This window comes from Tamandua tetradactyla, chromosome X (genome assembly GCF_023851605.1).
Source record: "Tamandua tetradactyla isolate mTamTet1 chromosome X, mTamTet1.pri, whole genome shotgun sequence".
NCBI classification, from domain to species: domain Eukaryota; kingdom Metazoa; phylum Chordata; class Mammalia; order Pilosa; family Myrmecophagidae; genus Tamandua; species Tamandua tetradactyla.
This window is the reverse complement of record NC_135353.1, coordinates 23,734,094-23,762,039: the sequence shown is the minus strand read 5'-3', so window position 1 is coordinate 23,762,039 and position 27,946 is coordinate 23,734,094. Positions and strand designations below refer to the sequence as shown.

General features: G+C 39.1%; 1 protein-coding gene and 1 pseudogene across 1 annotated transcript; one reads left to right on the top strand and one right to left on the bottom strand.

The window, feature by feature from the left end:
- LOC143671712 (histone H3.1-like) lies at positions 1–1,067 on the bottom strand (annotated as a pseudogene).
- On the top strand, positions 329–27,904 carry SAGE1 (sarcoma antigen 1). The gene is made up of 12 exons (XM_077144999.1): positions 329–515; positions 12,656–12,809; positions 16,369–16,549; positions 18,205–18,252; positions 18,683–19,054; positions 19,424–19,517; positions 19,901–19,949; positions 24,122–24,302; positions 25,958–26,005; positions 26,435–26,806; positions 27,180–27,273; positions 27,657–27,904. Exons 2-12 carry the CDS (start codon positions 12,723–12,725, stop codon positions 27,751–27,753), a joined length of 1,623 nt encoding a protein of 540 aa, XP_077001114.1. The 5' UTR covers positions 329–515; positions 12,656–12,722; the 3' UTR covers positions 27,754–27,904.
- Positions 27,905–27,946: the final 42 nt, after the last annotated feature.

Sequence of the window (27,946 nt, the reverse complement as noted above, 5' to 3'; positions counted from 1 at the left end):
TTAAGCACGTTCTCCACATATGCAGCTTGCTAGCTGGACGTCTTTTGGCATAATTGTTACACCTTTGGCATGGACACAGGTTGGTGTCTTCAAAACGGCCGACCAGACAGGCCTCCTGCAAAGCGCGGAAAGCTACACTCTGGAAATGCAGATCTGTTTTGTAGCCCTGAGCAATTTCTAGCACCAGACGCTGGAAGGGAAGTTTGCGAATCAGAAGTTCAGTGTAACGTCTAACTTCACGGAGTGACACAGTACCAAGCCTATAGCAGTGAGCCTTCTTCACCACGCCAGTAGAAGGCGCACTTTTGCACGTGGTTTTCGTGGCCAGTTGCTTCCTGGGCGCTTTACCTCCTGCGGACTTGCAGGCTGTCTGCTTTGTACGCGACCTGGCGTGGAGACCTTCTCACTTCCCCCATTCTCCTTGGGCTGGAGCTCCGTGAGCTGGAGGCAGCCGGTATCGGAGAGCAACTGCTGCGTGGCGGCGGCAGCAGCGGCGGCGTCTGCGAACCTTTTCGGTAGGTTTTAAAGACTGATTCAATCTCTTTTAAGTTGTCTAGTTTGTTGGCATACAGTTGTTCATATTAACCTCTTATGAGCGTTCCGATTTTTCGTGGTCCGTGGTAATGCCCCCGTGTTTTGTTTTTTTTTTTTTCTCATTTTAATTTGCACCTTCTCTCTTTTTGTCTTTGTCTGTCTAGCTTAGGGTTTCTTGATTTTACTGATCTTAAACAACCGACTTTTTTGTTTTCTTGATTTGCTCTATTGTTTGTTTGTTCGTTGTTGTTTTTAACATGGGCAGGCACCGGGGAATGAACCTGGGTCTCAGGCATGGCAGGCAAGAACTCTGCCATTGAGCCATCGTGACCCACCGTGCTCTATTGTTTTTATATTCTCCATTTCATTAATTCCCACTCAATCTTTGTTAGTTCTTTCTTTCTGCTTGCTTTAGGATTAGTTTGCTGTCCTTTCTCCAGTTGTTCAATTAGATCATTGGTTTTTAGCTCTTTATTCCTATTTAATGTAGGTGTTTGGGGCTATAAATTTCCCTACCGTTGCCTTTACCGCATCCCTTATGTTTTGATACATCGTGTTCTCATCTTCATTCATTTCAAGATATTTAGTGATTTCTCTTGCAATTTCTTCTTTAATCCACTGAGTATTTAAAAGCATGTTATTTAACCGCCGTATGTTTGTGTATTTTCCGAAGCTCTATTTGTTGTTGATTTCCAGCGTCATTCTATTATGATCAGAGAAAGTGTTTTGTATAATTTTAATCCTTTCAAATTTATTAAGACATGTTTTGTGTCTCAGCATATGTGTCTAACCTGGTGAATGTTCCGTGAGAACTTGAGAAGAATGCATATGTCCTGCTGTTTTGAGGTGCAATACTCTGTAAATGTCAGTTAGGTCTAGTTCATTTACTATATTAAGTTCTCTGTTTCTTTATTGATCTTCTGTTTAGATGTTTTGTCTTTTGGAAACCGTTGTGTTGAAGTCTCCCACTATTATGGTGTAGTTGTCTACTACTTCCTTCAGTTTTGCCACTTTGGGGCACCTGGATTAGTAGCATAAATATGTGATTGTTATTTCTTTTGGTGAATTACCCCTATTTATTAATATATAGTGTCCTTCTTTATGTTTTTTAACATTTTATTTATTTAAGGTCTATTTTGTCTGATATTAGTACAGCTACCTCAGCTTTCTTTTTGTTATTACTTGCATGGAAATATCTTTTTCCATCATTTCACTTTCAGCCTATTTGCATCTTTGGGTTTAAAATTAGTCTCCTGTAAACAGCATAGGGAGGGATCATATTTTTAATGTATTCTCCCAACTTTTGTCTTTTGACCGGGAAATTTAATCCATTAATATTGAAAGTTTTGGGGTGGGCCACGGTGGCTCAGCAGGTAAAAGTGCTTGCCTGTCATGCCCAAGGACCCTGGTTCGATTCCCGGTGCCTGCCTATGTAAAATATATATATATATATATAAAGTTTTTACTGTAACTGGAGTTTTTGTTTGTTTGTTTGTTTTTAACATGGGCAGGTACCAGAAATTGAACCCAGGTCCTCTGGTATGGCAGGCGAGCATTCTTGCCTGCTGAGCCACCGTGGCCCGCCCATAACTGGAGTTCTTGATTCAACTATCTTATCCTTTGGCTTTTTCGGTCAGATCTGTTCTTTTTTCTCCTTTTTTATCCTTTTAGCTACTCTCACTAATATTCTTTAATTCTGTACCCTCCTCCAGACCTCCCTCTCTTCATCTTTTCTTTTCAGGCCGCAGAACTCCCTTTAGTAGTTCACATTAGGGTGAGTCTCTCATTCCTGAACACTCTCAGCTTCTGTTTATCTGTGAATATTTTAAACTCGCCCTCACTTTTGAAAGACACCTTTGCTGAATGGAGAATTCTTGGTTGGCAATTTATCTCTTTCAGTATCTTAAATAAATTGTACCACTGCCTTCTCACCTCCATGGTGTCTGATGAGAAATCAGTGCTTAGTCTTATTTGGCTTCCCCTGTAGGTAGTGAATTGCTTTTCTCTTGTTACTTTCAGAATTTTCTCCTCTTTGGCATTTGACAGTCTGCTTATTATGTGCTTTGGTGTAGGTCTATTGGATTTATTCTGTTTTGAGTACATTGGCCTACTTTGATTTACATATTTATATGTGTTTTGTTAGGCTTCAGAAATTTTCAGCCATTATTTCTTCAGATGTTCTTTCTAGCCCTTTTCCTTTTTCTTCTTCTTGGACACCCATGATGCATAGGTTTGCATGCTTTTTTGTTGTAAGTTGTTTCCCTGAGACCCTGCCTAATTGTTTCCATTTTTTTCTCCATTTGTTCTTTTCTTTATTTGAATTCAAATGTCCTGTCTTCTAGCTTGCTAATTCTTTCTTCTGCCTCTTCAAATCTGCTGTTGTGTTTCTCTAGTACATTTTAAATTTCATCCATACTTTTATTTCCATAATGTCTGTTATTTTTCTGTGTTATTTCAAATTCTTCTTTGTGCTCTTATAGTGTCTTTTTTTGTTTTTGTTTTTATTTGTGTGTGTGTGTGTGTGTGTGTGTGTGTGTGTGCTGTATGGTGGGGGTCACATTTCATTATTTTTCCATGTGAGTATCCCATTATTGCCACATCATTTGTTGAATTTTTTTGGTGGCGGAAGTGCACAGGCCAGGAAGCAAACTGGGTCTCCCTTATGGCAGGTGAGAATTCTGCCACTGAACTACCCTTGCACCCCCTGGTGTCTTCTTAATATCCTTTATCTCTTTATACATGTTTGCCTTCATTTTTTTTGAATCAATTCCAGAGATTTGTTTGGACATCTTTGATTAGTTGTTCCAGATTCTGTGTCTCCTCCAAGTTTTTTATTTATTCCTTTGATTAGGCCATCTCCTCTTGAGTTTTACTGTGTTTTTTGATTTTTTTGCTGATATCTGGTCATCTAATTAGGTTGATAGAATATTCTGAAAGTTGGTTTCTCTCTCTTTTCTAGGATTTAGTTGTTGCCTGGTTTTGTATTAGGGCACTGCGTTGATATTGGTTCATTCATATTTCTCAGCTGAGTGCCCATGTAGGAATGTAGACTAGGTCCAGTGGGCCTGGAATAGGGTCTGGAAATGCTCTGAAAAGCCCAGTTCCTCTGCATTTTTCAGCCTGCCCAGAAGATGGTGCACTTTGGTTATGTAATCATCCTCAGAAGACTTTTACCTTCTGGAGCTTTGCAATGTCCAACTGGGTGGGGCTGAAACTGCGAGGCCCCTGTACCCTCACTTTGCTGAAAGTGAATTTGGCTCTCTCTCTTGCACTAAAGGATTCCTCCAGCCACCCCGTTCTGCAGTCATCTGCCAGACAAATATCAGGCTCCTGACTGCTTTTCCCCTCAAGTGTGGGGATGCATACCAGACCCAGGGCTGGAATATTAAGCTCTGTGTCTATTTTCTCAGACTCTTCATCCCTCACTGACCTGAACCTTGAAATATCTTCCCCTGTCTCACTGGGTCCCCAAACAGTTGATTCAAACAGTTTCTGCCTAGCTGCTTTCGACTTTTAGGAAAGATTTTGTGATTCCCTCCATAATCTTCTGTTTGGAAGCTCTTCCTTGCTGCCATTTTGTATTTTGCCCTCCCTCAGCATTTGTGAGATCCTTCTCCAGTCTTTACCTTCCTCAAGAATTCTGAACAAGTGAGAATTGTCCTTTTTTTTCACTGAACCTCTGGGAAGAGGTTGTCAGTAGCTGCCTTGTGTAGTGTAGTTCGATGGATTTTTAAAAATTTTTAATTCTCCTACCCTATATACATTGTAACATTTCCCTTATTAATCCATTCTGATATATCTTTCAGTGCTATTAATTGTGTTCACGATGTTGTACCGCCATCACCACCATCCACTTAACAAAACATTTCCATCATTACAAATAGGAACACTGTACATTTTAAGCCTTAGCGGCCCATTTCTTATCTACCCCATCCCCTACCAGTTTACAAAACTGTATTCTAGATTCTGACTCTATGAATTTGCTTATTGTAATTATTTCAAATCAATAAGACTGTACTATATTTATCCTTTTGTTTCTGGCTTACTTCATTCAACATGATGTCTTCAAGGTTCATTCATGTTGTTACATGTATCAGGACTTTATTGTTTTTTTTGGCTGAATAATATTCCATTGTATGGAAATATCACATTTTATTTATCTGTTCATTTATTGATGGACACATGGGTTTCTTCCATCTTTTAGAAATTAGCAATAATACCACTATGATCATTGTTGTGCAAGTATTTGATCACATCCCTGCTTTCAATCTTTTGGGATATATATCTGCTAGTGGGATTGCCAGGTTTATATGGTAATTCTATACTTAACTTTCTGAGGAAGTGCCAAACTGTCTTGCACAGTGGCTGTACCATTTTATATTCCCAACAACAATGAATGAGTGTTCCTATTTCTGTGCATCACCTCCAATACTTGTTGTTTTTTTGTTTTTGTTTTTAAACAGCAGTCGTTCTAATGGGTGCGAAATGGTATCTTGTGGTTTTGATTTACATTTCCCTGATGGCTAATGATTTTGAGCATCTTTTCATGTGCTTTGTGGCTATTTGTATATTTTCTTTGGGGAAATGTCTTTTTAAGTCCTTTGCCTATTTTCAAAATTAGATTGTTTGTCTTTTTTGCTGTTAATTGAAGGATTTTATAGATCTTGGATGGTAAACCTTTTTCACTTGTGTGGTTTCCAAATGTTTTCTCCCATTGTGTAGGTTGTCATTTTATTTTCATGATAAAGTTCATTGAAGAAAAAAAGTTTTAAATTTTGGTTAAGGTCCCATTTATATATTTTTCCTTTATTCCTGTGCTTTGGGTATAAAGTCTAAGAAACTTTAAGAAAAGTCTTTGAGATGCTTCCCTATGTTTTCCTCTAGAAGCTTGTTATTTCTAGATCTTATATTAAGGTCTTTGATCCATTTTAAATTGATTTCTGTATATGGTGTGAGGTAATGGGCATCCTTTTTCTCTCCAAATGGAGATCCAATTTTCCCAACACCATTTGTTGAGGAGACTATTCTTTCCCAATTGAGTGTACCTTACCCCTTTGTCAAAAATCTGTTGGCTATAAAACTGAGAGTTGATTTTTGAGTTCTTGGTTCTATTCTATCTGTCTCTGTTTGTCCTTATGCCAGTGCCATGCTCTTTTGCTTACTGTGGCTTTGTAATGAGTTTTAGGACCATAAAGTGTGAGTCCTCCAATTCATTCTATTTTTCAAAGCAGATTTAGCTATTCGGAGCCCCTTCCCCTTCATATAAATTTGATGATTGACTTTTCCATTTCTGCAAAGAAGGTTGTTGGAATTTTAATTGGGATTGCATTGAATCAATACATTTCTTTGGGTAGTATTGACATCTTAACAGCATTTAGTCTTCCAATATATGAACATGGAATATCTTTCCATTTATTTAGGTCTTCTTTAATTACTTTTAGCAATTTTGTGCAGTTTTCTGTGAATAAGTCCTTTACATCTTTGGTTTGATTTTTTCCTAGATATTTGATTCTTTTAACGGTTATTGTGAATAGAATTTTTTTCTTGATTTCTTCTTCCAAGTGTTTATGTTTGTGTATAGAAACACTACTGATTTGGGGGTATTGATTTTGTACACTGCCACTTTGATGAAATCATTTATTAGATACAGGAGCTTTGTTGTAGATTTTACAGGATTTTCTAAATATAGTATCATATCATCTTCAAAAAGGGCAAGTTTAACTTTTTCCTTTCCAATTTGTATGCATTCTATTTCTTTCTTTTTCTTCTCTCTCTTTTTTTTGTTTAATTTCTCTGGCAAGAACTTCCAGTATAATGTTTAAGAATATTGGTGACAGTGGACATCCTTATCTTGTTCCTTATCCTAGAGGGAAAGTTTTCAATATTTCACCATTAAGTAAGATGTTAGCGATGGACTTTTCATGTATGCCCTTTATTATAATGAGGAAGTTCCGTTCTATTCCTATTTTTCTGATTGTTTTTATCAAGAAAAGGTGTTGTATTTTGTCAAAGACCTTTTCTGAATCAATTGAGATGTTCGTGTGGTTTTTTTCTTCATTCTGTTAATGTGGTGTATTACATTAATTGATTTTTCTATGTTGTGCCAACCTTGCATTGCAGGGATAAATCCCACTTAATCAAGTTGTATGATTCTTTCAGTATGCTGTTGGATTTGGTTTGCTAGTATTTGTTGAAAACTTTTACATCTATATTCATAAGAGATATTGGTCTATGGTTTCCTTTTCTTGTGGTATCTTTTCTGGCTTTGTTATGAAGGTGATTTTGGCCTTGTACAATGAGTTAGGGAATGTTCCCTTCAATTTTTCTGAAGAGTTTAAGCAGTATTCAAGTCAAGTCTACTTGGAATGTTTGGTGGAGTTCCCCTGTAAAATCAACTGGTCTTGGGGTTTTTTTTTTTTTTTTGGTAAGTTCATGATGACTTATTCAATCTATTTACTAACTATTGGCTTGTTGAGATCATATAATTCTACTTGAGTAAATGTAGGTGGTTTGTGTGTGTTGCTAAGAATTTGAACATTTAATCTAGATAACCTAATTATATAATCTGTAATATGAACAGTTGTTCATATTAATGACAAATATCCTATTATAGTCCTTTTTCATTTCAGTGGGGTTGGTAGTAATGTCCCCCTTTTCATTTCTGTTTTTTGTTATTTGCACCCTCTGTTGTTCTTGTAATATTTCTCAAGCTTTAAATCATATGCAAGAGCACATAAATATTATTGATCAATTATCTACTGACCGCCTTTCTATTTAGTTTCATTCTCTTACTCAGCCTTGGTGGCATTTCTTTATAGGATTATCTGCCTCATGTGTTGGATTATTTCAGTTCTGCTGTCTTTTATACTGTTGTTGTAGTATGTGGATGCAATGCCTGTCCTATGGCCAAGGAGGCCTGTTAAAGGGGGTGGGGGTGAAATGTGGTGACACAGGGCCCAGGCCCCCTCCTAAAATCCCATAACAGACCTGCTTTAGTCAAGGACAAAGGTCAAGAAAGTAAACAATTTCCCCAGAGGGGTAGAATATAACCACGAATACAAAACACATTGATTGTATCTTAGTCTTAAACAATAATCTTAGTAAAGAATCAGGTTTTAGGCTCCTTTAATTATTATACCAGGGACCTGATGTCCTCATACTGTATAAAATGTCTTTGCTCTAAAATTGTATATTACTCCTTGCACTCCCCCATCCCTTGCAGAGGGCTAAACTTCTTGCTCAGTCACCGTGGAGAACTTTTTCTGTTTGTAAGTCCCAACAAACCTATGTCTGTTTCTTTACCTGGTGTGTGTTTTGGTCTCACAGCAGCCCTAGCCCATGCTCTGTATGAGCTTGGTCTGGGCCAGAACGCAGATTTTGAGCTGGGAGCTTAGCACCTTGAGCACATTAATTTCTTTCACAAAGTTCCAAAGCACATTTAGAAGCAATAAACCAATTTCGTTACACTCATTATTTAGACTAAAACATTCTGAGGCAGTATATACTTGGTCACTTGAAACCTTTTATAGACATTTGATTACAGGTATCTAAAAATGAAAATCTGAACAACCCTTTTGCCACTTCCTGACATGTACTTCCAGTGCCTTTTGTGGTGTGAGTTGCGTCACGGGAATGTAGGCTCAGGCACAGCGGAGACTTTCAGCAAATGACTGGCTATTTACCTAAACAGCACAAAGGATCCAATGCGGGACATTTGTGCTGCCACAGTGTGCTTTTTTTATATACTTCTGGAGAAGGGGGACTGAAAAATAAACAAAGGGCATTCATCAAGCACCTTTGTGCCCTGGAAAGTAGCAGGGCTGCTTGAGATTTCACATCTCCCCCAGAATGCTTGTAATGTCTTGTGAAATGGAAATACACCAAACACCTGCAGGCAAACAAGCACTAAGGGGAAAGCGGCATAGGCAAAGGTTGAGTGAAGGCTGCTGAGTGTGTCCGTGACTTCCCCAGCAACACTTTAACCACTGGAAATTAGGGTGCTAAAGCCTTTGAATCTAATCATATTAAAAAGGAATCCAGAAGACCCAGAACGAATTCAGAGAGTTTATGCTTAGGACCCTGTTCCACTGTAGCCACTCTTGGGCTCAAAATCTGTATCATTAGCTTTCAACCAGAAAAGCAAAACCAGGTTGAGGTGTTAATATGTACGGCTTTAAATACATACATCATAAACATTATATATATATATATGTTTGCTGTCTTCACATCTGATGCAGTAGCAGGACAGGCATTCTTTCAGAAAGAGAAAATAACTAGCTATCTGAAACCACGACCATGAAATGGATTCTCACAAGGATGGATTAAAGCCTTTTTTTTTCCATTCTTGTTGCTCTGGCTCGGTGAGGTGGGCATTCTGCAGAATCTGGGGACCTTCATAACAGAATTAAATGACCAAGGCACTGATCTAAGCCCTTTACTCTGTTCTCAGTTTAGGTGTCTCCTACTCTAGAAGCCTTCCCTGACAAACACATTTAAAGTGCCATCAATTCACTTATCACATCACCCTCTTTCAAATTTCTTGGTGTGTTCGCCATTATCTGGCTTTTACTCTGGTTGTTCATTGTCTTTATCTCCAAGCTAGAAGGTTAAATCCATTTGGACAGTGTTTCCTTTGCTTCTATTTCATGCCTAGATGCATAACTACCATTTGGTAGGTTTTCAGAACTATGTAATAAATAAATACATTAGTTTAAATTTTCATAAGAAGCCTAGGAAGTTTATGCTTTCATTACAATAGCAGTGATGCGCAATTCACAGCAGAGTATACTGAAAAGACTCAAAGAAATTAAATAAGTAACTCCAATTCGTTTGTAAATGTGATGCATAGAGCCACAACTCAAACTGTCTGCATTGTACCCAGAGTCCTTTCCAGCAGCCTTAGGATTCCCTCTGAGAGAAGTTTCTCGTTGGTTGCTATTTGTCAAGTTATCCGCCTCCCAAAACATTCTCTTCTCACTCTCCCTTCCTGACAGGAGTGCAGGAGAGGACCTAATGCTCATCTGTCTCTGCCTAGGCCAGTCAGGCCTGACTGATCCCTTTACTCTCACCCAGCCTATGCCTGACCTATAGGGCTGGTCTTTCCTCTGTGTTCCCCAAAGGAAATAATTACAAACCAGTGAATGGCACACCTTGAACTTCAGTCTGCTTCATAGCTTGTCACCTCCTCTAGATATGTGGCCATGACTACTGTTTCTTACATTCAGCACCAACTCCAGGAAAAATCAGCTAGGTATTTGGCAATGCCTTCACTTGTTCATGATCACATTCAATCCCCACAATAACCATATGTGCTAAGGATATTTAGGTCTGTCCAAAAGCTTGGGAAACTGAGCCTGGGGAGAGTACATCACCTGCTGTTTAGAAAACCAATTCACCTCAGAGAGCAGAAATTCTGCACAAATGCTAAAAGGCCCAACATGTGAAATCAAGACTGTCAGCCTGACTCCAAAGGCATCTTGACATTTCCACTCTGCCACAAGCTGCCATATACCTCTTCCACAATGTTGTCGATTCTCCTTCTTTATTTTGGATTCATTACTCTCAGTTTCTCTGTAGTTATGACATGTGTCTAAGGAACCCAGCCATCATCATTCATTATCACGATCGTCATTATCCTCTCGATTTTCTTCGTGCTAGCTCTGCCTGCCACACTACACACATCTAACCAACCTCCTTCTTTTCTCCTGAGGATCTCAACAAGAAGGAACAGCTCACCCCATTTTCCTGTTAAGGAATGTAAGGCCAAGGCAGAGGAAGTGGTGATCAAGGCACACAGTCAATAAATGGCAAAGCCAATACTTTAAGGTTGGGGAAGGACAGCAGGCAGGGCTGTTGGAGCCACCTAATGCTTTTAGGACCTGCTATATGGGGGTGGGTGAAATTAACTGTTGGCCAGTCACCCTAACTTGACTTCCATGCCATAGCACAACCAGATGATTATCAAAAGTGCTTTTACTTTAAAAGCAGAACTTCCCCTGAGGCCCAGAATCAGGTATCCCACATAGTTTCTCCAACAATTATGTGGCTGGCTCCTATTTAACACTGATGTTCTGCTTAAAGCACTTTCTCTATTGGATTTTTAAGAATGTATTCATCTCAGAATTATAATTGAATAATTTCTGAGCTAGTGCTTAAAGAACATAAAATTGTGTATATAGTTGGCATTCTATTTGAAAACTTCCAGTGCTGGGCAAGTCTTTGAGAGGCAGATGTGTAAAAGGGATTCCCAAGGTAATGCATGAAGAGGAATATGTATAGACACCTTCTACTGACAGTCTAATATGCAGTTAGCCAGGGGCTGCACAAACTTGTGTTTTGAACCCCTTAAAATATATCCCTGAATCCTTCATTCATGACAGTGTGGCAAATATCACCCTGGAAGGGACAGTCAAAAGAGAGCCCTGAAGGGCCATGGTCCCTCTGTACCTCCAACCTGTGTGGTATCTCCTACCTTTCCCTTCCCACACTATGCTCTAGACACATCAGCCTCCTGGTTGTGCCTTAAATATGGCAGGCACGTGCCCACTCCTGGCCTTCGCAGGTGCTGTGCCTTCTGCCTCGAACACTCATTCCCCATTCTTCATGCTCTTGGTCTCTGCTTAATTGTGATCTACTTAGAGATGTCAGCTCCGCAGTCACTGGCTCTGGGAAGAGCCTGGCCTCAGCTCCAAGCTCCAGCAGATCCCAAAGGCAATGAGGCTGGAAGCTGTCAAAGTAAATTGCACTCCACTCAGCAGATCCGTCATTATTTTCAGTAAGGGAGCTCTCAGCTGTTCACCTCCATGAGCAAAACTGGCTCATGACTGCCCAGGAGCAAATCTATAATCCATGTGGTCAACCCACACATTTTGGAAATCTCACGGTTTGGTGTTCTAATTAACATACTTGAAAGAGAATATTTCTGGTGGCTTTAATATTTTGTGGTTGGATTAGAATTCAGAACAAGGGTAGCTAAAGGAAATTCTACAGTGGGAACATTGTAATGTAGTTAGTTGTATTGAGTGTAGCTTTGATCATTAAGATTTTAAGAGGTTTACCCATTAAATTAAAACCTGAAGAGTAATTGAAATGATTTGCTACATTTAAAGCAGGGTTTGAAACATTAAACCTACAGAAATGCTTATTATATGGCATGTCTTTTAGATCCATTAACTAGAAGGAGATTCCCTCTGCTGAAATTTAGCAAAGGTTTTGTGGAGGACATTTGCTTGATAATGAAAATGGCAAGTCTCTTGCCAAATGAGTAGTTATTGTGTAATACTGCAATGTTTAGAATGCTTATTTTCACCCAATCTTGAAGGCTACCAAGGTACAGGTTTATTTTTCTGACTTAATATTATGGGAATTGAGGTTTAATGAACATGTACACTACACTCCTTTGATGGACATGGAAAATGAGGGTGAGCATTTAATAGTGTGCCATATTTACTCAAATGTAAAGTGGCAGCTGCTCGTCAAATTCTGGAGACTGCGCACCCTGACAGTATATATCACACTGCCTACAATGATGAGTTCAATAGAGAATTACTCATCTACATGAAGATAATGAGTCAGTTTCTAGGATAATTGTGGTTGCCTCAAAGACCTCTTTACCAGGTCTTTTTTATTCTTTTTTCAAGTGGGCTTATCTGCCCATTTACATGAGCAAAAGATCTCTTCCTACCCCACCTCCTGACATTGTACGCCAAGTTTTATGCGTGAGGGGACTTTTCTGGGAGGAGAGTCTTGTAGATGTAATTAAATGATGAAATATGTTAAGGTCGACTATTTAAGGTTCTCTGGGTGACAGAAAACCTGCATGGAGCCTAAGAAAGAGCGGTGATGTTTTTGTAAGTTGGGATGATGTAAGACGAGAGGTCAATGCATTCTCATACTTGTCTTGAAGGGTAAGGGAGTTGCTAGTTATTTGTGCCTGTAGGCAGGAGGGCAACTTAGTACAGACTGAGTTGAAGGGAGGTGGTCTTAGATTCTAGAGCATGATGATCCTAGTTTCAGATTCTAAACTGTCTTTTGGGCCGAGAAACACGTTGCTATAACAGTGTATGACCTTGACCTCACAAACGATCCTATGCTTCAACCTTATAGCACTGTTTCTTTACAGGTGATCTACCACTTTCCTTTATAGTATTGGAGTCCCACTAATAGGTAACAATCAAGACTTTCTGATCATGTCAAGTTCTCAACCCAGACAGACTGATCGAGATCTACCAAAACGCTTTCATGCTCCTGGTATTCGAGTTAAACAAGATAAGAAGGTAGGAAAACTACTTTTATTTCTGCTCAAGTTATGAATTTTTCCTTTACTTCTTTTCTTCTTGAGAGAATAACACAAATCAGAGTTTCTTGTTCTGTTTGCTTGAAAGATAAAGTAGGAACTTGGGGCTCTATTGTGAATGGAAAGAGGGAAGCTACTAATGCAGGAGTGTGTTGTTTGAACAGATGTAACAGCTGCCATTTATTGAATCCCTATTAGAAGCTGATGTTTTTTTTCATGTTTTTTAAAGAAATGAACTTCAATTTATTTCCAGAGAACAAATACACAAACAGAAGTGGTAGTGGCAGTTAAAAACCATCCCAATTCTGTCCTTTTTTAAAAAAAAATTAATAACATATATATTCAACTTAAAATTTCCCCTTTGAACCAGTTCCAACATAGAATTCAGAGGCATCCATTACATTCATGTAGTGCTGCCATCACCACTGTCCATTAGTCACAGATCCACCATCTGGAACAGAAACTCTGCACCCATTAAACATTGGCACACCTAATCCCCTTCTCTGTCACCTCCTGTAAAGTGTAATCCACTTTCTGTCTATATTAATATGTGTATGCTAGTCATTTCATGTAAGTGAAGTCATACACTGTCTGTCCATTTGTGTCTGATTCACTTCACTGAACAAGATGATTTCAAGGTTCATCCTGTTATCACTTTTATCAGAACATCATTCCTTTTTGTGGCTGAGAAATAGACCTTAGGATGTGTAGATAATTTTTTTAATCCATTTATTTGTTGGCGTTCACATGGATTGCTTCTACCTTTGTTCAATTTGAATAACTATGGGTGGGCCATGGTGGCTCAGCAGGCAAGAATGCTTGCCTGCCATGCCAGAGGACCCAGGTTGGATTCCCGGTGCCTGCCCATGTAAAAAAAATATATGAATAAATATGCATTCACCATTCATGTATAAATATCATTGTGCATCCCTACTTACAATTCTTTTGGGCATATACCTAGAATTTCAATTGCTGGGTCATATGAATATTCTGTGTTTAATAAGAAATATTTTTATTGTACACAACAAGCAAACATACATTCTATTTTTTTTTCAATGAGCAGGCACCAGGAATCGAACCCGGGTCTCTGGCATGGCAGGCAAGAACTCTGCCTGCTGAGCCACTGCGGCCCTCCCCAAACATACATTCTTGACATACAAACATTCTATACATGGTGTATAATCAATGGCTCACAATATCATCACATAGTTGTGTATTAATCACCATGATCATTTTTTTGAACATTTGCCTCTCTCCAGCAAAAGAAATAAAAAAAGGAAAAAGAAAAATCTCATACATGCCATACCTGTTACTCCTCCCTCTCATTGACCACTAGCATTTCAATCTACTCAATTTATTTTAACCTTTCTTCCCCATATTATTTGCTTATTTTTTATACATATTTTTTATTCATCTGTCCATACCATAGATAAAAGGAGCATCAGACACAAGGTTTTCACAGTCACACAGTTACATTGCAAAAGCTTTATCATTATACAGTCATCTTCAAGAAACGTGGCTACTGAATGTGTTTAAGTTTTTGAGGAATCTCCAAAGAGTACTCCCCAGTGGCTGCAACATTTTACATTCCCACCAGCGAGGTATGAGGGTTCCTATTTCTTGACTTCTTCACCATCATTTCTTACTTTCTGTTTCTTTTTTTTTAATGCAGTTTTCATCCTACTGGGCAAGAAGTTTAATGCCACATTATGCTTTTAATTTACATTTCCTCTAATGGGAATAAGCTCTTTTTTTTCTTTCAATTTTGATCATTCCATTCTACGTATATAATCAGTAATTCACAATATCATCACATAGTTGCATATTCATCATCATGATCATTTCTTGGAACATTTACATCTATTCAGAAAAAGAAATAAAAAGAAAACAGAAAAAAAAATTCATACGTACCATACCCCTTACCCCTCCTTTTCATTGATCACTAGCATTTCAATCTAAATTTATTTCAACATTTGTTCCCCCTATTATTCACCTTTATTCCATATGTTTTACTTGTCTGTTGATAAGGTAGATAAAAGGAGCACCAGACACAACGTTTTCACAATCACACAGTCACATTGGGAAAGCTATGTCATTATACAGTCATAGAAGCTTGTTTTTAAAATGATTGAATTTAATGCCCACAACTGATGTGTAAGGTAAATATAGCTATCTTCCACTTTAAAAGAAAAGAATCAAGGCTCACAGTGGTCAAATGTTTTGCTCTCAGTGACACATCCAGTAAGTGGTAAGGTCAGGATTTGAACCCACATCTCCCTGGCTGTAGTCTGTATTCTTTCTCACTGTCCTCTAACTCCCTTAGTACTGAAATCAGTCTACTTCAGCTGTCTGTTATGCAGATCACTTGTGCGCTATTTAATCCATGATTTAGTGTTCCCTTGCTTATGAAGTGTGGTATGATAGTGCCTCACCTGTTTTGCCCTACCAGTGGTCTTCATGTGTGGTGTAGCCTTGTGTGTGTGAGTGAGTACATATGAGTGACATACTGATCATGACCATTTAACCACGAAGGCGAATGTGACTATACGTGCACTCATGGAGCAGAACAGTGGTGTTAAGGCACAGAACATGCAGTACTATCTTCTGTAACCCAGCGAGACTAGCTGTATTCCACTTGCCCCAATCCGCAATTTACTGCAGTTTTTCATGAGCTCTCTGTTGCCCTGGTTTGCTCATTTATAACAAGAGAGTTAGAAAATCTCACCTAATTCGTAAGCTTCTTTAAAATCAACTGAGCTAATGCATGTAAACTTTAGAAGTGTACCTGGTAGGTCGCAAATGCTCAATAAAAATAATTTCCCCTATGTTGCACTCTTCTTTGATGAGAAATGCAAAATTTTCAGAAAGGTTGTTTATCACAGTTTTATTCAAACAGTGGTAAGCATAGTTTTGGGTTGCCCTTGGAGGATAACAGCTTTACGCTAGTATATATCCTTCTATCCCACTCAGTCTCGTTGAATCTGCACCCAACGCTGGAAGGCACTACCAATACCCGCCACGCCTTGCTCCATGGTAGATTTACTTGAATCCTCATGGGATGCAGATTGGGTTGTTTATATTCTCAAACTATCTTGCCATCGCTAATCACATGCAACATTCCTGTAATATGTTAAACAGTATTTGTTAATGATGAGTTCAGAGCACACAAGGAGACTCAAGGGACTATGATTCTGAAAACGTTGACTTAGGTTTGTACTTCTTAGAAGGGAGTACCACGTATTATGCACTATGGATTGGTGAAAGCCACTCACTCCCCGAGGACTCTGAGTAATCATGGTTGTATGATGCTTCTTTGGATAACAACTTGTATTTTACCTACCTCTTTATGTACTTAAACTGGATTAAAATTGAACTGCATATCCTAAGAAAAGAGTGCTTGTTGGATAAAGGTAAAACCTTGGCCCCAAACTTAAATGGATGTGGCAAATGCATGCCTGTTCTATGATTAAGAAGAATGTTTTTTATTATGCAGTGGTTGATTTTGTCTTTAACAGAAAATGTTCTCTAATGTTTTCCAGTATACAATGATGAATGTGGCAGATAAGCTTGAAACAGGGCTTCCAAGCAAAGCAAAACGTCCTGGAGGATGCACAAGTAATATATCATCTGAGGGAAGGGACAACATGGCCCCGATGTCAAAGAAACAGAAAGGACAAGGGGAACCGTGTCCCTGGGGCACATCCATTTCAGCGGAAAATGGTATTTATGTCTTTGTGGGATGGAGCAATACGAGCATGTTTGCAAGTGGAAGGGAAAGGCTCTAATGAGGTGCAGTCATGTGCAGGGACTGAAAGAGTTAGAAGGATGAAGCAGGTTGCTGTGGCCATAGCAGACAGTGCACACAAGTAGATAATAGGGCTGAACTCACTGTCTACCTGTCCTCACCTCCTGTTCATCCTCTATCCCACGGTATCTGCCTTCTTCACTCACTGAAATGATCCTTGTCATTGTCACCACATTCTGTTCCATTTTGCTATTAATTTACAGCAGTGTTGGCAGTTGTTTACTCTCTCCTACAGGGAAACCATCTTGGATTCCCATACAACAAACTGTCCTGGGATCTTCCCCACTTATTGGTGACTCCTTTTCTTAATGTTTTTGTGATATTTCATTTTCTCCCCACTGGTGAATACTGATGGTCCCCAAAGCCAAATCCTAGGCCTTCCTTCTTAAACGCCTGCTCTCTTTAGGTGATCCCATGTAATCTTGGGACTTTAAATCTGATTTGCATTACAACCTCAAAATTTATTCCTCTAAACTGCAACTTGCTCTTGAACTCCAGACTCATTTGCATATATACATGGTATGTCCATTATGGTGTCAAATAGACAGAGAAAATGCAACGTTCCCTCTTTGTACACTGACATGAGATGCCTCTGCCCAGCACCTGCTCTCCTTGCTGACCTTCCCACTCAGTTACTGAACCATTCTGCAGTACACTGGTAAACTTGCAACATCCTGCTGTCCACTTGTTCCCAGAGCTGGTGGGAGAGTGTAAAGGTCCTGGTTTTAGAGTGTGAAGCTTTCCATAGTTTCATTTCTCCCACCTTGGCTGGTTTCACACTCTGAGGTCACTGAATGCAGGTTCAGGGAAGGTTGGGCCCAATCTCCTTTTGTGAGCAGTTGCATAACCCCTCCTAATACACCTGGTTCTAACATTTACCCAGCATTTCTATGAGAATCCTTAGATTCACCTTGAATTCTCGTTCATTCTTTGCTCACTTCCAGGCCATTAAAATGCCCAGGCAACTTGGTGTCTGAAATAAATCCTGAAACCCAGCATTTCTCTACACTGCTAGAGACTGTGGGGCTATGGTCTTCCACTCAGTTACTGCAATAGCTCCTTAGCTAATCTGCCTGTTTCCCGTTTTGCTCCTTTCTAAGTAATTTTCTCTAACCCTGAACCAGACTGATCACAACAACGTGTAAATTGAGTTAAGCCAGTTTTACCTTGAAAATCCTCCATGAACGTCCCTTTGCTCTCAGAACACAGTCCAACCTCCTTTTTGACGATTGTCTTTAAGGCGCTGCATACCTGGCTCCTATAATCATGTCCTAACATCTCTTCAATCAGTCTCTTCCTTGCCTTCTGCTCTCCATCCTTTTCTCTTTAGTGGCAGGCTTGGTTCTCCTCGTGGCCTCTGGACTTGACCTTATTTCAGCCTGGAGCACTTCCTCTGGGTCTTCACTTGGCCAGCTCTTTCTCCTCTTCCAGGGCACTGTTGAGAGGATGCCTACTCAGAAAGGCCATAACTAAACTCATTGTACATTGAGACACTTTCTCCTACTGGATCTATTTCCTACATATTTCTTACCTAACACAAACTCAAAATGGAATTATTTGTTTGTTTCAGGTAAACTTGACACTTTGAGTTCCCCAAGAGAATGTAAGTTCCATGAAGGTAGGAAACATTTCTTTGCCTTCAGTACTGTTTTCATTTCCTGGTTAGAGTGCCTGGCAGAGGGAAGGTTGAATAAGCAACGTAGAGGTAACAGTTTGGAGTAAAAAAAACCTCACTTTATGATACTGTATAGATTTTCAGCTCATTACAACAACAAGAAATGATTAGTAACAAGGATCTGTGAGTGTTTGCTTATTCGTTGCTCTGTCTTACATACCTGTTTTCTCTATGTTTTCATACTGCAAATAAGGCAAGAAGGAAGTTTCATTTCATTGTTATTCCTGAGCTCACCTTTAAAGTCTGAGATTCCTACCTAGTACGTCCTCTTTCTTATGAAATTAGTTCTTCCAAGCTGACGAGCATGGAGGTGTACCTGTGGGGGTGATGATATGCAGTGACGTCACAGCTGAACCTCTTTATTTGGTTGCAGATGATACTGGCGTTCACAATGCCTATGAGAAGATGGAAAATGGTCAAACACCAACTGATGTTGTATCATCAAAATATGTTCTGCCAGAAATAGTTAATATGGCAGGAGATGGTATTCCACCCCAAAAGCCGGATTCTTTGCCTAATGATGCAACCGTTTCCAGGCAATACAGAGTGAATGACAAAATTGGTAGCAATGCACGTTTACAAGGAGCCGCAGGCTGCAGCACGTCTTTAGATGACACAAAAGTGAGAGCAGCTTCTATTTCGGGATCCATGCCAAGCAAATCGCCTATAAGTCCTGCAGCGGCAAAGATAATCAATGATGACATAAAATACCAATTAAGGAAGGAAGTTAGAAAGTTTGGACGAAGTAAGTGGTAAAAGGTTTATTAATACAACGATAGAAAGTCACTGTGATGTTTAAGAACCACTTGAGTTGCTTCCTTTGGTAGAAGTGGATTTTCACATAATTCAGGATGGCTCCTTTTTACTTTGACTAGAAATTCCCAACAAACGTTTTTTTTTCTTTCCGTTTTTTATTTGATCAGTTTTCACAATAGTTTCCATAGGCTATGTTCAGGTTTCTTTATTTAACCATTTAAAACAGAAGCTACAGGGAATATTTTTGGCCATGAAAAATGGTTACTGAAGTAGTGGCTGCACTAAGATAAAGTTATACTTCCTATTCATATTTTAGAAAAACACTAGTTGTGTTTTTTTGTTTGTTTAATATATTCAGAGTTTGAACGAATGTTCACGTTGTTTGAAGAAGTACAAGGGCCCCTAGAAGTGAAGAAACAGTTCGTCGAATTTACCATCAAGGAAGCTAAAAGGTAGGTGTAAAGAGGAACTCTTTAGTTCTCTCTGTATTCCGTTCCTGTTAGGGATGGTGGGGGAAGAGAAGAGACCCTATGTCACATATCTCAAGACCTGGCCCTAAATCATATCTAATGCTGTCCACAAGTACTTAATTGAGTATTCGGAGTACTTAGTTGAGTATTGGGTGAGTCTAAACTATTCCTCTAGGTTCAAGATATGCTTAGGTGGGATTGGGTTCTCAGTTCACATTCTTGATGTTCGCAGAACTGTACATTTCAATAAGGATGAATTTTCTTTTTCCAAGTAAATTGCAATTTCTTTTTTGTAATCCCCTCAGTACCTTCCAAACTATAGGTGTTTAGATCTTTAGATTAATGAAATATTTCTTTATTTTCAGATTTAAAAGAGAAGTCTTAATTCAGGACCTTGAGAAAGTACTAGAAAAAGTAAATTCCCATCTTCTCAACAAAGATAATGACATGGAAACATATAACCATGTTATCATAAATACCATTGAGGAAGAAGAACAAGTTTACCACAGCCTGCAATGGAATCAGTTATTGTTGAAGCTTCCTAAAATAGCAGTCAAGGACATTGCCTTTCAGAGGTTAAGGAAAAGCAGTGGAGCATTTTAATTTTATGATTGTCTGCCAGTAAAAGCTGGGCTCCTGCTCTAAGATTTTCTTTTGAATGTAATACTTTGTTGTTTGTTTGTTTCCTGCTTTTCCTAAGTGAAGTGGGAAATTTTTGTTCCTTGGGTAAATATTATTGCAAGTTGGTCACTGCACTTGGTCACATGGTGGAAGCTGCTGTTTATAACTATTTTCCATATTCCATATTCCATAGTCCCTTTGATCATGGTTCTTTGCTCACTAGGATGTGCAAATCTTCACTCCTTAAAGCTCTGTGCCCTTAGTTCTTCTACCACTGTCGAGAATGGAAATTTTCCATTGACTTTAATCAGAATACACGGAAATACTAAGATACACTTGAGACATTTCAGACATACCTCACTTTAGCCCCTTATGTACTAGCAAACAACTTCCCTTTCATATTCCTCAGTCACTCCAGCCAGTACAGTAACCCTATTTCTGTTACCTGTTGATTGAATCATTGTTTTGTTCCCTGTTGAAAGCCTGTTTCTCATTGAACAAAGACCTCCAGTCCTGATGAGTGTAAAGTTATGGGTAAGGGATGAATAATTCAGGCTAGTGTATCACAAGGATCATAATGAGAGGAGACATTTTCACTTTTACCCTTGCTTTACCAGAAACTTGAATCCAGGCTGTAGGAGAAACAGCACCACATATTGGATGCTTGAACAGAGGAATACCCCTGAACCTAAAGTTACTGACATTCAGCTTGACTCCTACCTGAGTCTTCAAATGCCATTGCCCTGTTCCAGTGAGGCATCCATTCATGATGAATGGGGGTACAATAAGTCTAGTCTTATGAGTTGAAAGATGCCTTGCCCCCCAAAGTAATATATTGAAGTCCTAAGCCCAATTCCATGAATATGACCTTATTTAGAAATAAGGTCTTTGAATTTGTGATTAGTTAAATAGAAGTCAAACTGCTTTTGGGTTGCCCTTAATCCAGTGTGACTGCTGAGCTTCTAATTTTATTTTTAAGGCATTTTATTGCAATATTGTTTTAGTTTTTAAGTTGCCAGATTGCAATATACCAGAAATTGAACAGCTTTTAAAAATGGAATTTATTAAGTTGCAAGTTTACAGTTCTAAGGCCATAAAAATATTCAAATTAGGGCACCAACAAGAGGTTACCATCACTCAAGAAAGGATTATGGTGTCCAGAACAGGTCTGTCAGCTGGGAAGGCGTGTGGTTGACATCACTGGGGTTTCTGGTTTCTGGACACCTCTCTCAGCTGGGAAGCCAGATGATGACATCTACTATCTTTCTCTCCTCATTTCATAAGGCTTGCCTGGGGCCGCCTTCGTTCTTCATCTCCAAAGATCTCTGGCTGTGTGTACTCTGGGGGTTCTAAAGCTTTTCCCAAAGGGGTTCTTTCTTAAAGTGCTCCAGTAAGCAACCCCATCTTGAATGGGTGGAGACACATCTCCATGGAAACAGTCTAATCAAATGTTACCACCCACAATTGGATGTGTCACATCTCAATGGAAACAATAAAAAAGATCCCACCCAGCAATATTGAATGAGTATTAAAGAGCATGGCTTTTCTGGGGTATACAACAGTTTCAAACTGGCATAGATATCTTCACATACATACAGTCTATCCACAGTATACAATCTAAGGCTCAGAATATCATCACATAGTTGTGTATTCATCACCATGATCATTTTTTTGAACATTTGCCTCTCTCCAGCAAAAGAAATAAAAAAAGGAAAAAGAAAAATCTCATACATGCCATACCTGTTACTCCTCCCTCTCACTGACCACTAGCATTTCAATCTACTCAATTCATTTTAACCTTTCTTCCCCCTATTTACTTATTTTTATACATATTTTTTATTCATCTGTCCATACCATAGATAAAAGGAGCATCAGACACAAGGTTTTCACAATCACACAGTCACATTGCAAAAGCTTTATCATTATACAGTCATCTTCAAGAAACATGGCTACTGAATGTGTTTAAGTTTTTGAGGAATCTCCAAAGTGTACTCCCCAGTGGCTGCAATATTTTACATTCCCACGAGCGAGGTATGAGGGTTCCTATTTCTTGACTTCTTCACCATCATTTCTTACTTTCTGTTTCTTTTTTTTTTAATGCAGTTTTCATCCTACTGGGCAAGAAGTTTAATGCCACATTATGCTTTTAATTTACATTTCCTCTAATGGGAATAAGCTCTTTTTTTTCTTTCATTTTTGATCATTCCATTCTACGTATATAATCAGTAATTCACAATATCATCACATAGTTGCATATTCATCATCATGATCATTTCTTGGAACATTTACATCTATTCAGAAAAAGAAATAAAAAGAAAGCAGAAAAAAATTCATACGTGCCTTACCCCTTACCCCTCCCTTTCATTGATCACTAGCATTTCAATCTAAATTTATTTCAACATTTGTTCCCCCTATTATTCACCTTTATTCCATATGTTTTACTTGTCTGTTGATAAGGTAGATAAAAGGAGCACCAGACACAACGTTTTCACAATCACACAGTCACATTGGGAAAGCTATGTCATTATACAGTCATAGAAGCTTGTTTTTAAAATGATTGAATTTAATGCCCACAACTGATGTGTAAGGTAAATATAGCTATCTTCCACTTTAAAAGAAAAGAATCAAGGCTCACAGTGGTCAAATGTTTTGCTCTCAGTGACACATCCAGTAAGTGGTAAGGTCAGGATTTGAACCCACATCTCTCTGGCTGTAGTCTGTATTCTTTCTCACTGTCCTCTAACTCCCTTCGTACTGAAATCAGTCTACTTCCGCTGTCTGTTATGCAGATCACTTGTGCTCTATTTAATCCATGATTTAGTGTTCCCTTGCTTATGGAGTGTGGTATGATACTGCCTCATCTGTTTTGCCCTACCAGTGGTCTTCATGTGTGGTGTAGCCTTGTGTGTGTGAGTGAGTACATATGAGTGACATACTGATCATGACCATTTAACCACGAAGGCGAATGTGACTATACGTGCACTCATGGAGCAGAACAGTGGTGTTAAGGCACAGAACATGCAGTACTATCTTCTGTAACCCAGCGAGACTAGCTGTATTCCACTTGCCCCAATCCACAATTAACTGCAGTTTTTCATGAGCTCTCTGTTGCCCTGGTTTGCTCATTTATAACAAGAGAGTTAGAAAATCTCACCTAATTCGTAAGCTTGAGGAAAATCAACTGAGCTAATGCATGTAAACTTTAGAAGTGTACCTGGTAGGTCGCAAATGCTCAATAAAAATAATTTCCCCTATATTGCACTCTTCTTTGATGAGAAATGCAAAATTTTCAGAAAGGTTGTTTATCACAGTTTTATTCAAACAGTGGTAAGCATAGTTTTGGGTTGCCCTTGGAGGATAACAGCTTTACGCTAGTATATATCCTTCTATCCCACTCAGTCTCGTTGAATCTACACCCAACACTGGAAGGCACTACCAATACCCGCCACGCCTTGCTCCATGGTAGATTTACTTGAATCCTCATGGGATGCAGATTGGGTTGTTTATATTCTCAAACTATCTTGCCATCGCTAATCACATGCAACATTCTGTAATATGTTAAACAGTATTGTTAATGATGAGTTCAAAGCACACAGGAAACTCAAGGGACTATGATTCTGAAAACGTTGACTTAGGTGTGTACTTCTAAGAAGGGAGTACCACGTATTATGCACTATGGATTGGTGAAAGCCACTCACTCCCCGAGGACTCTGAGTAATCATGGTTGTATGATGCTTCTTTGGATAACAACTTGTATTTTACCTACCTGTTTATGTACTTAAACTGGATTAAAATTCAATTGCATATCCTAAGAAAAGAGTGCTTGTTGGATAAAGGTAAAACCTTGGCCCCAAACTTAAATGGATGTGGCAAATGCATGCCTGTTCTATGATTAAGAAGAATGTTTTTTATTATGCAGTGGTTGATTTTGTCTTTAACAGAAAATGTTCTCTAATGTTTTCCAGTATACAATGATGATTGTGGCAGATAAGCTTGAAACAGGGCTTCCAAGCAAAGCAAAACGTCCTGGAGGATGCACAAGTAATATATCATCTGAGGGAAGGGACAACATGGCCCCGATGTCAAAGAAACAGAAAGGACAAGGGGAACCGTGTCCCTGGGGCACATCCATTTCAGCGGAAAATGGTATTTATGTCTTTGTGGGATGGAGCAATACGAGCATGTTTGCAAGTGGAAGGGAAAGGCTCTAATGAGGTGCAGTCATGTGCAGGGACTGAAAGAGTTAGAAGGATGAAGCAGGTTGCTGTGGCCATAGCAGACAGTGCACACAAGTAGATAATAGAGCTGAACTCACTGTCTACCTGTCCTCACCTCCTGTTCATCCTCTATCCCACGGTATCTGCCTTCTTCACTCACTGAAATGATCCTTGTCATTGTCACCACATTCTGTTCCATTTTGCTATTAATTTACAGCAGTGTTGGCAGTTGTTTACTCTCTCCTACAGGGAAACCATCTTGGATTCCCATACAACAAACTGTCCTGGGATCTTCCCCACTTATTGGTGACTCCTTTTCTTAATGTTTTTGTGATATTTCATTTTCTCCCCACTGGTGAATACTGATGGTCCCCAAAGCCAAATCCTAGGCCTTCTTTCTTAAACGCCTGCTCTCTTTAGGTGATCCCATGTAATCTTGGGACTTTAAATGTGATTTGCATTACAACCTCAAAATTTATTCCTCTAAACTGCAACTTGCTCTTGAACTCCAGACTCATTTGTATATATACATGGTATGTCCATTATGGTGTCAAATAGACAGAGAAAATGCAATGTTCCCTCTTTGTACACTGACATGAGATGCCTCTGTCCAGCACCTGCTCTCCTTGCTGACCTTCCCACTCAGTTAATGAACCATTCTGCAGTACACTGGTAAACTTGCAACATTCTGCTGTCCACTTGTTCCCAGAGCTGGTGGGAGAGTGTAAAGGTCCTGGTTTTAGAGTGTGAAGCTTTCCATAGTTTCATTTCTCCCACCTTGGCTGGTTTCACACTCTGAGGTCACTGAATGCAGGTTCAGGGAAGGTTGGGCCCAATCTCCTTTTGTGAGCAGTTGCATAACCCCTCCTAATACACCTGGTTCTAACATTTACCCAGCATTTCTATGAGAATCCTTAGATTCACCTTGAATTCTCGTTCATTCTTTGCTCACTTCCAGGCCATTAAAATGCCCAGGCAACTTGGTGTCTGAAATAAATCCTGAAACCCAGCATTTCTCTACACTGCTAGAGACCGTGGGGCTATGGTCTTCCACTCAGTTACTGCAATAGCTCCTTAGCTAATCTGCCTGTTTCCCGTTTTGCTCCTTTCTAAGTAATTTTCTCTAACCCTGAACCAGACTGATCACAACAACGTGTAAATTGAGTTAAGCCAGTTTTACCTTGAAAATCCTCCATGAACGTCTCTTTGCTCTCAGAACACAGTCCAACCTCCTTTTTGACGATTGTCTTTAAGGCGCTGCATACCTGGCTCCTATAATCATGTCCTAACATCTCTTCAATCAGTCTCTTCCTTGCCTTCTGCTCTCCATCCTTTTCTCTTTAGTGGCAGGCTTGTTTCTCCTCATGGTCTCTGGACTTGACCTTATTTCAGCCTGGAGCACTTCCTCTGGGTCTTCATTTGGCCAGCTCTTTCTCCTCTTCCAGGGCACTGTTGAGAGGATGCCTACTCAGAAAGGCCATAACTAAACTCATTGTACATTGAGACACTTTCTCCTACTGGATCTATTACCTGCATATTTCTTACCTAACGCAAACTCAAAATGGAATTATTTGTTTGTTTCAGGTAAACTTGACACTTTGAGTTCCCCAAGAGAATGTAAGTTCCATGAAGGTAGGAAACATTTCTTTGCCTTCAGTACTGTTTTATTTCCTGGTTAGAGTGCCTGGCAGAGAGAAGGTTGAATAAGCAACGTAGAGGTAACAGTTTGGAGTAAAAAAAACCTCACTTTATGATACTGTATAGATTTTCAGCTCATTACAACAACAAGAAATGATTAGTAACAAGGATCTGTGAGTGTTTGCTTATTCGTTGCTCTGTCTTACATACCTGTTTTCTCTATGTTTTCATACTGCAAATAAGGCAAGAAGGAAGTTTCATTTCATTGTTATTCCTGAGCTCACCTTTAAAGTCTGAGATTCCTACCTAGTACGTCCTCTTTCTTATGAAATTAGTTCTTCCAAGCTGACGAGCATGGAGGTGTACCTGTGGGGGTGATGATATGCACTGATGTCACAGCTGAACCTCTTTATTTGGTTGCAGATGATACTGGCGTTCACAATGCCTATGAGAAGATGGAAAATGGTCAAACACCAGCTGATGTTGTATCATCAAAATATGTTCTGCCAGAAATAGTTAATATGGCAGGAGATGGTATTCCACCCCAAAAGCCGGATTCTTTGCCTAATGATGCAACCGTTTCCAGGCAATACAGAGTGAATGACAAAATTGGTAGCAATGCACGTTTACAAGGAGCCGCAGGCTGCAGCACGTCTTTAGATGACACAAAAGTGAGAGCAGCTTCTATTTCGGGATCCATGCCAAGCAAATCGCCTATAAGTCCTGCAGCGGCAAAGATAATCAATGATGACATAAAATACCAATTAAGGAAGGAAGTTAGAAAGTTTGGACGAAGTAAGTGGTAAAAAGAAGGTCTATTAATACAACGATAGGAAGTCACTGTGATGTTTAAGAACCACTTGAGTTGCTTCCTTTGGTAGAAGTGGATTTTCACATAATTCAGGATGGCTCCTTTTTACTTTGACTAGAAATTCCCAACAAACGTTTTTTTTTCTTTCCGTTTTTTATTTGATCAGTTTTCACAATAGTTTCCATAGGCTATGTTCAGGTTTCTTTATTTAACCATTTAAAACAGAAGCTACAGGGAATATTTTTGGCCATGAAAAATGGTTACTGAAGTAGTGGCTGCACTAAGATAAAGTTATACCTCCTATTCATATTTTAGAAAAACACTAGTTGTGTTTTTTTGTTTGTTTAATATATTCAGAGTTTGAACGAATGTTCACGTTGTTTGAAGAAGTACAAGGGCCCCTAGAAGTGAAGAAACAGTTCGTCGAATTTACCATCAAGGAAGCTAAAAGGTAGGTGTAAAGAGGAACTCTTTAGTTCTCTCTGTATTCCGTTCCTGTTAGGGATGGTGGGGGAAGAGAAGAGACCCTATGTCACATATCTCAAGACCTGGCCCTAAATCATATCTAATGCTGTCCACAAGTACTTAATTGAGTATTCGGAGTACTTAGTTGAGTATTAGGTGAGTCTAAACTATTCTTCTAGGTTCAAGATATGCTTAGGTGGGATTGGGTTCTCAGTTCACATTCTTGATGTTCGCAGAACTGTACATTTCAATAAGGATGTATTTTCTTTTTCCAAGTAAATTGCAATTTCTTTTTTGTAATCCCCTCAGTACCTTCCAAACTATAGGTGTTTAGATCTTTAGATTAATGAAATATTTCTTTATTTTCAGATTTAAAAGAGAAGTCTTAATTCAGGACCTTGAGAAAGTACTAGAAAAAGTAAATTCCCATCTTCTCAACAAAGATAATGACATGGAAAACATATAACCATGTTATCATAAATACCATTGAGGAAGAAGAACAAGTTTACCACAGCCTGCAATGGAATCAGTTATTGTTGAAGCTTCTTAAAATGGCAGTCAAGGACATTGCCTTTCAGAGGTTAAGGAAACCAGTGGAGCATTTTAATTTTATGATTGTCTGCCAGTAAAAGTTGGGCTCCTGCTCTAAGATTTTCTTT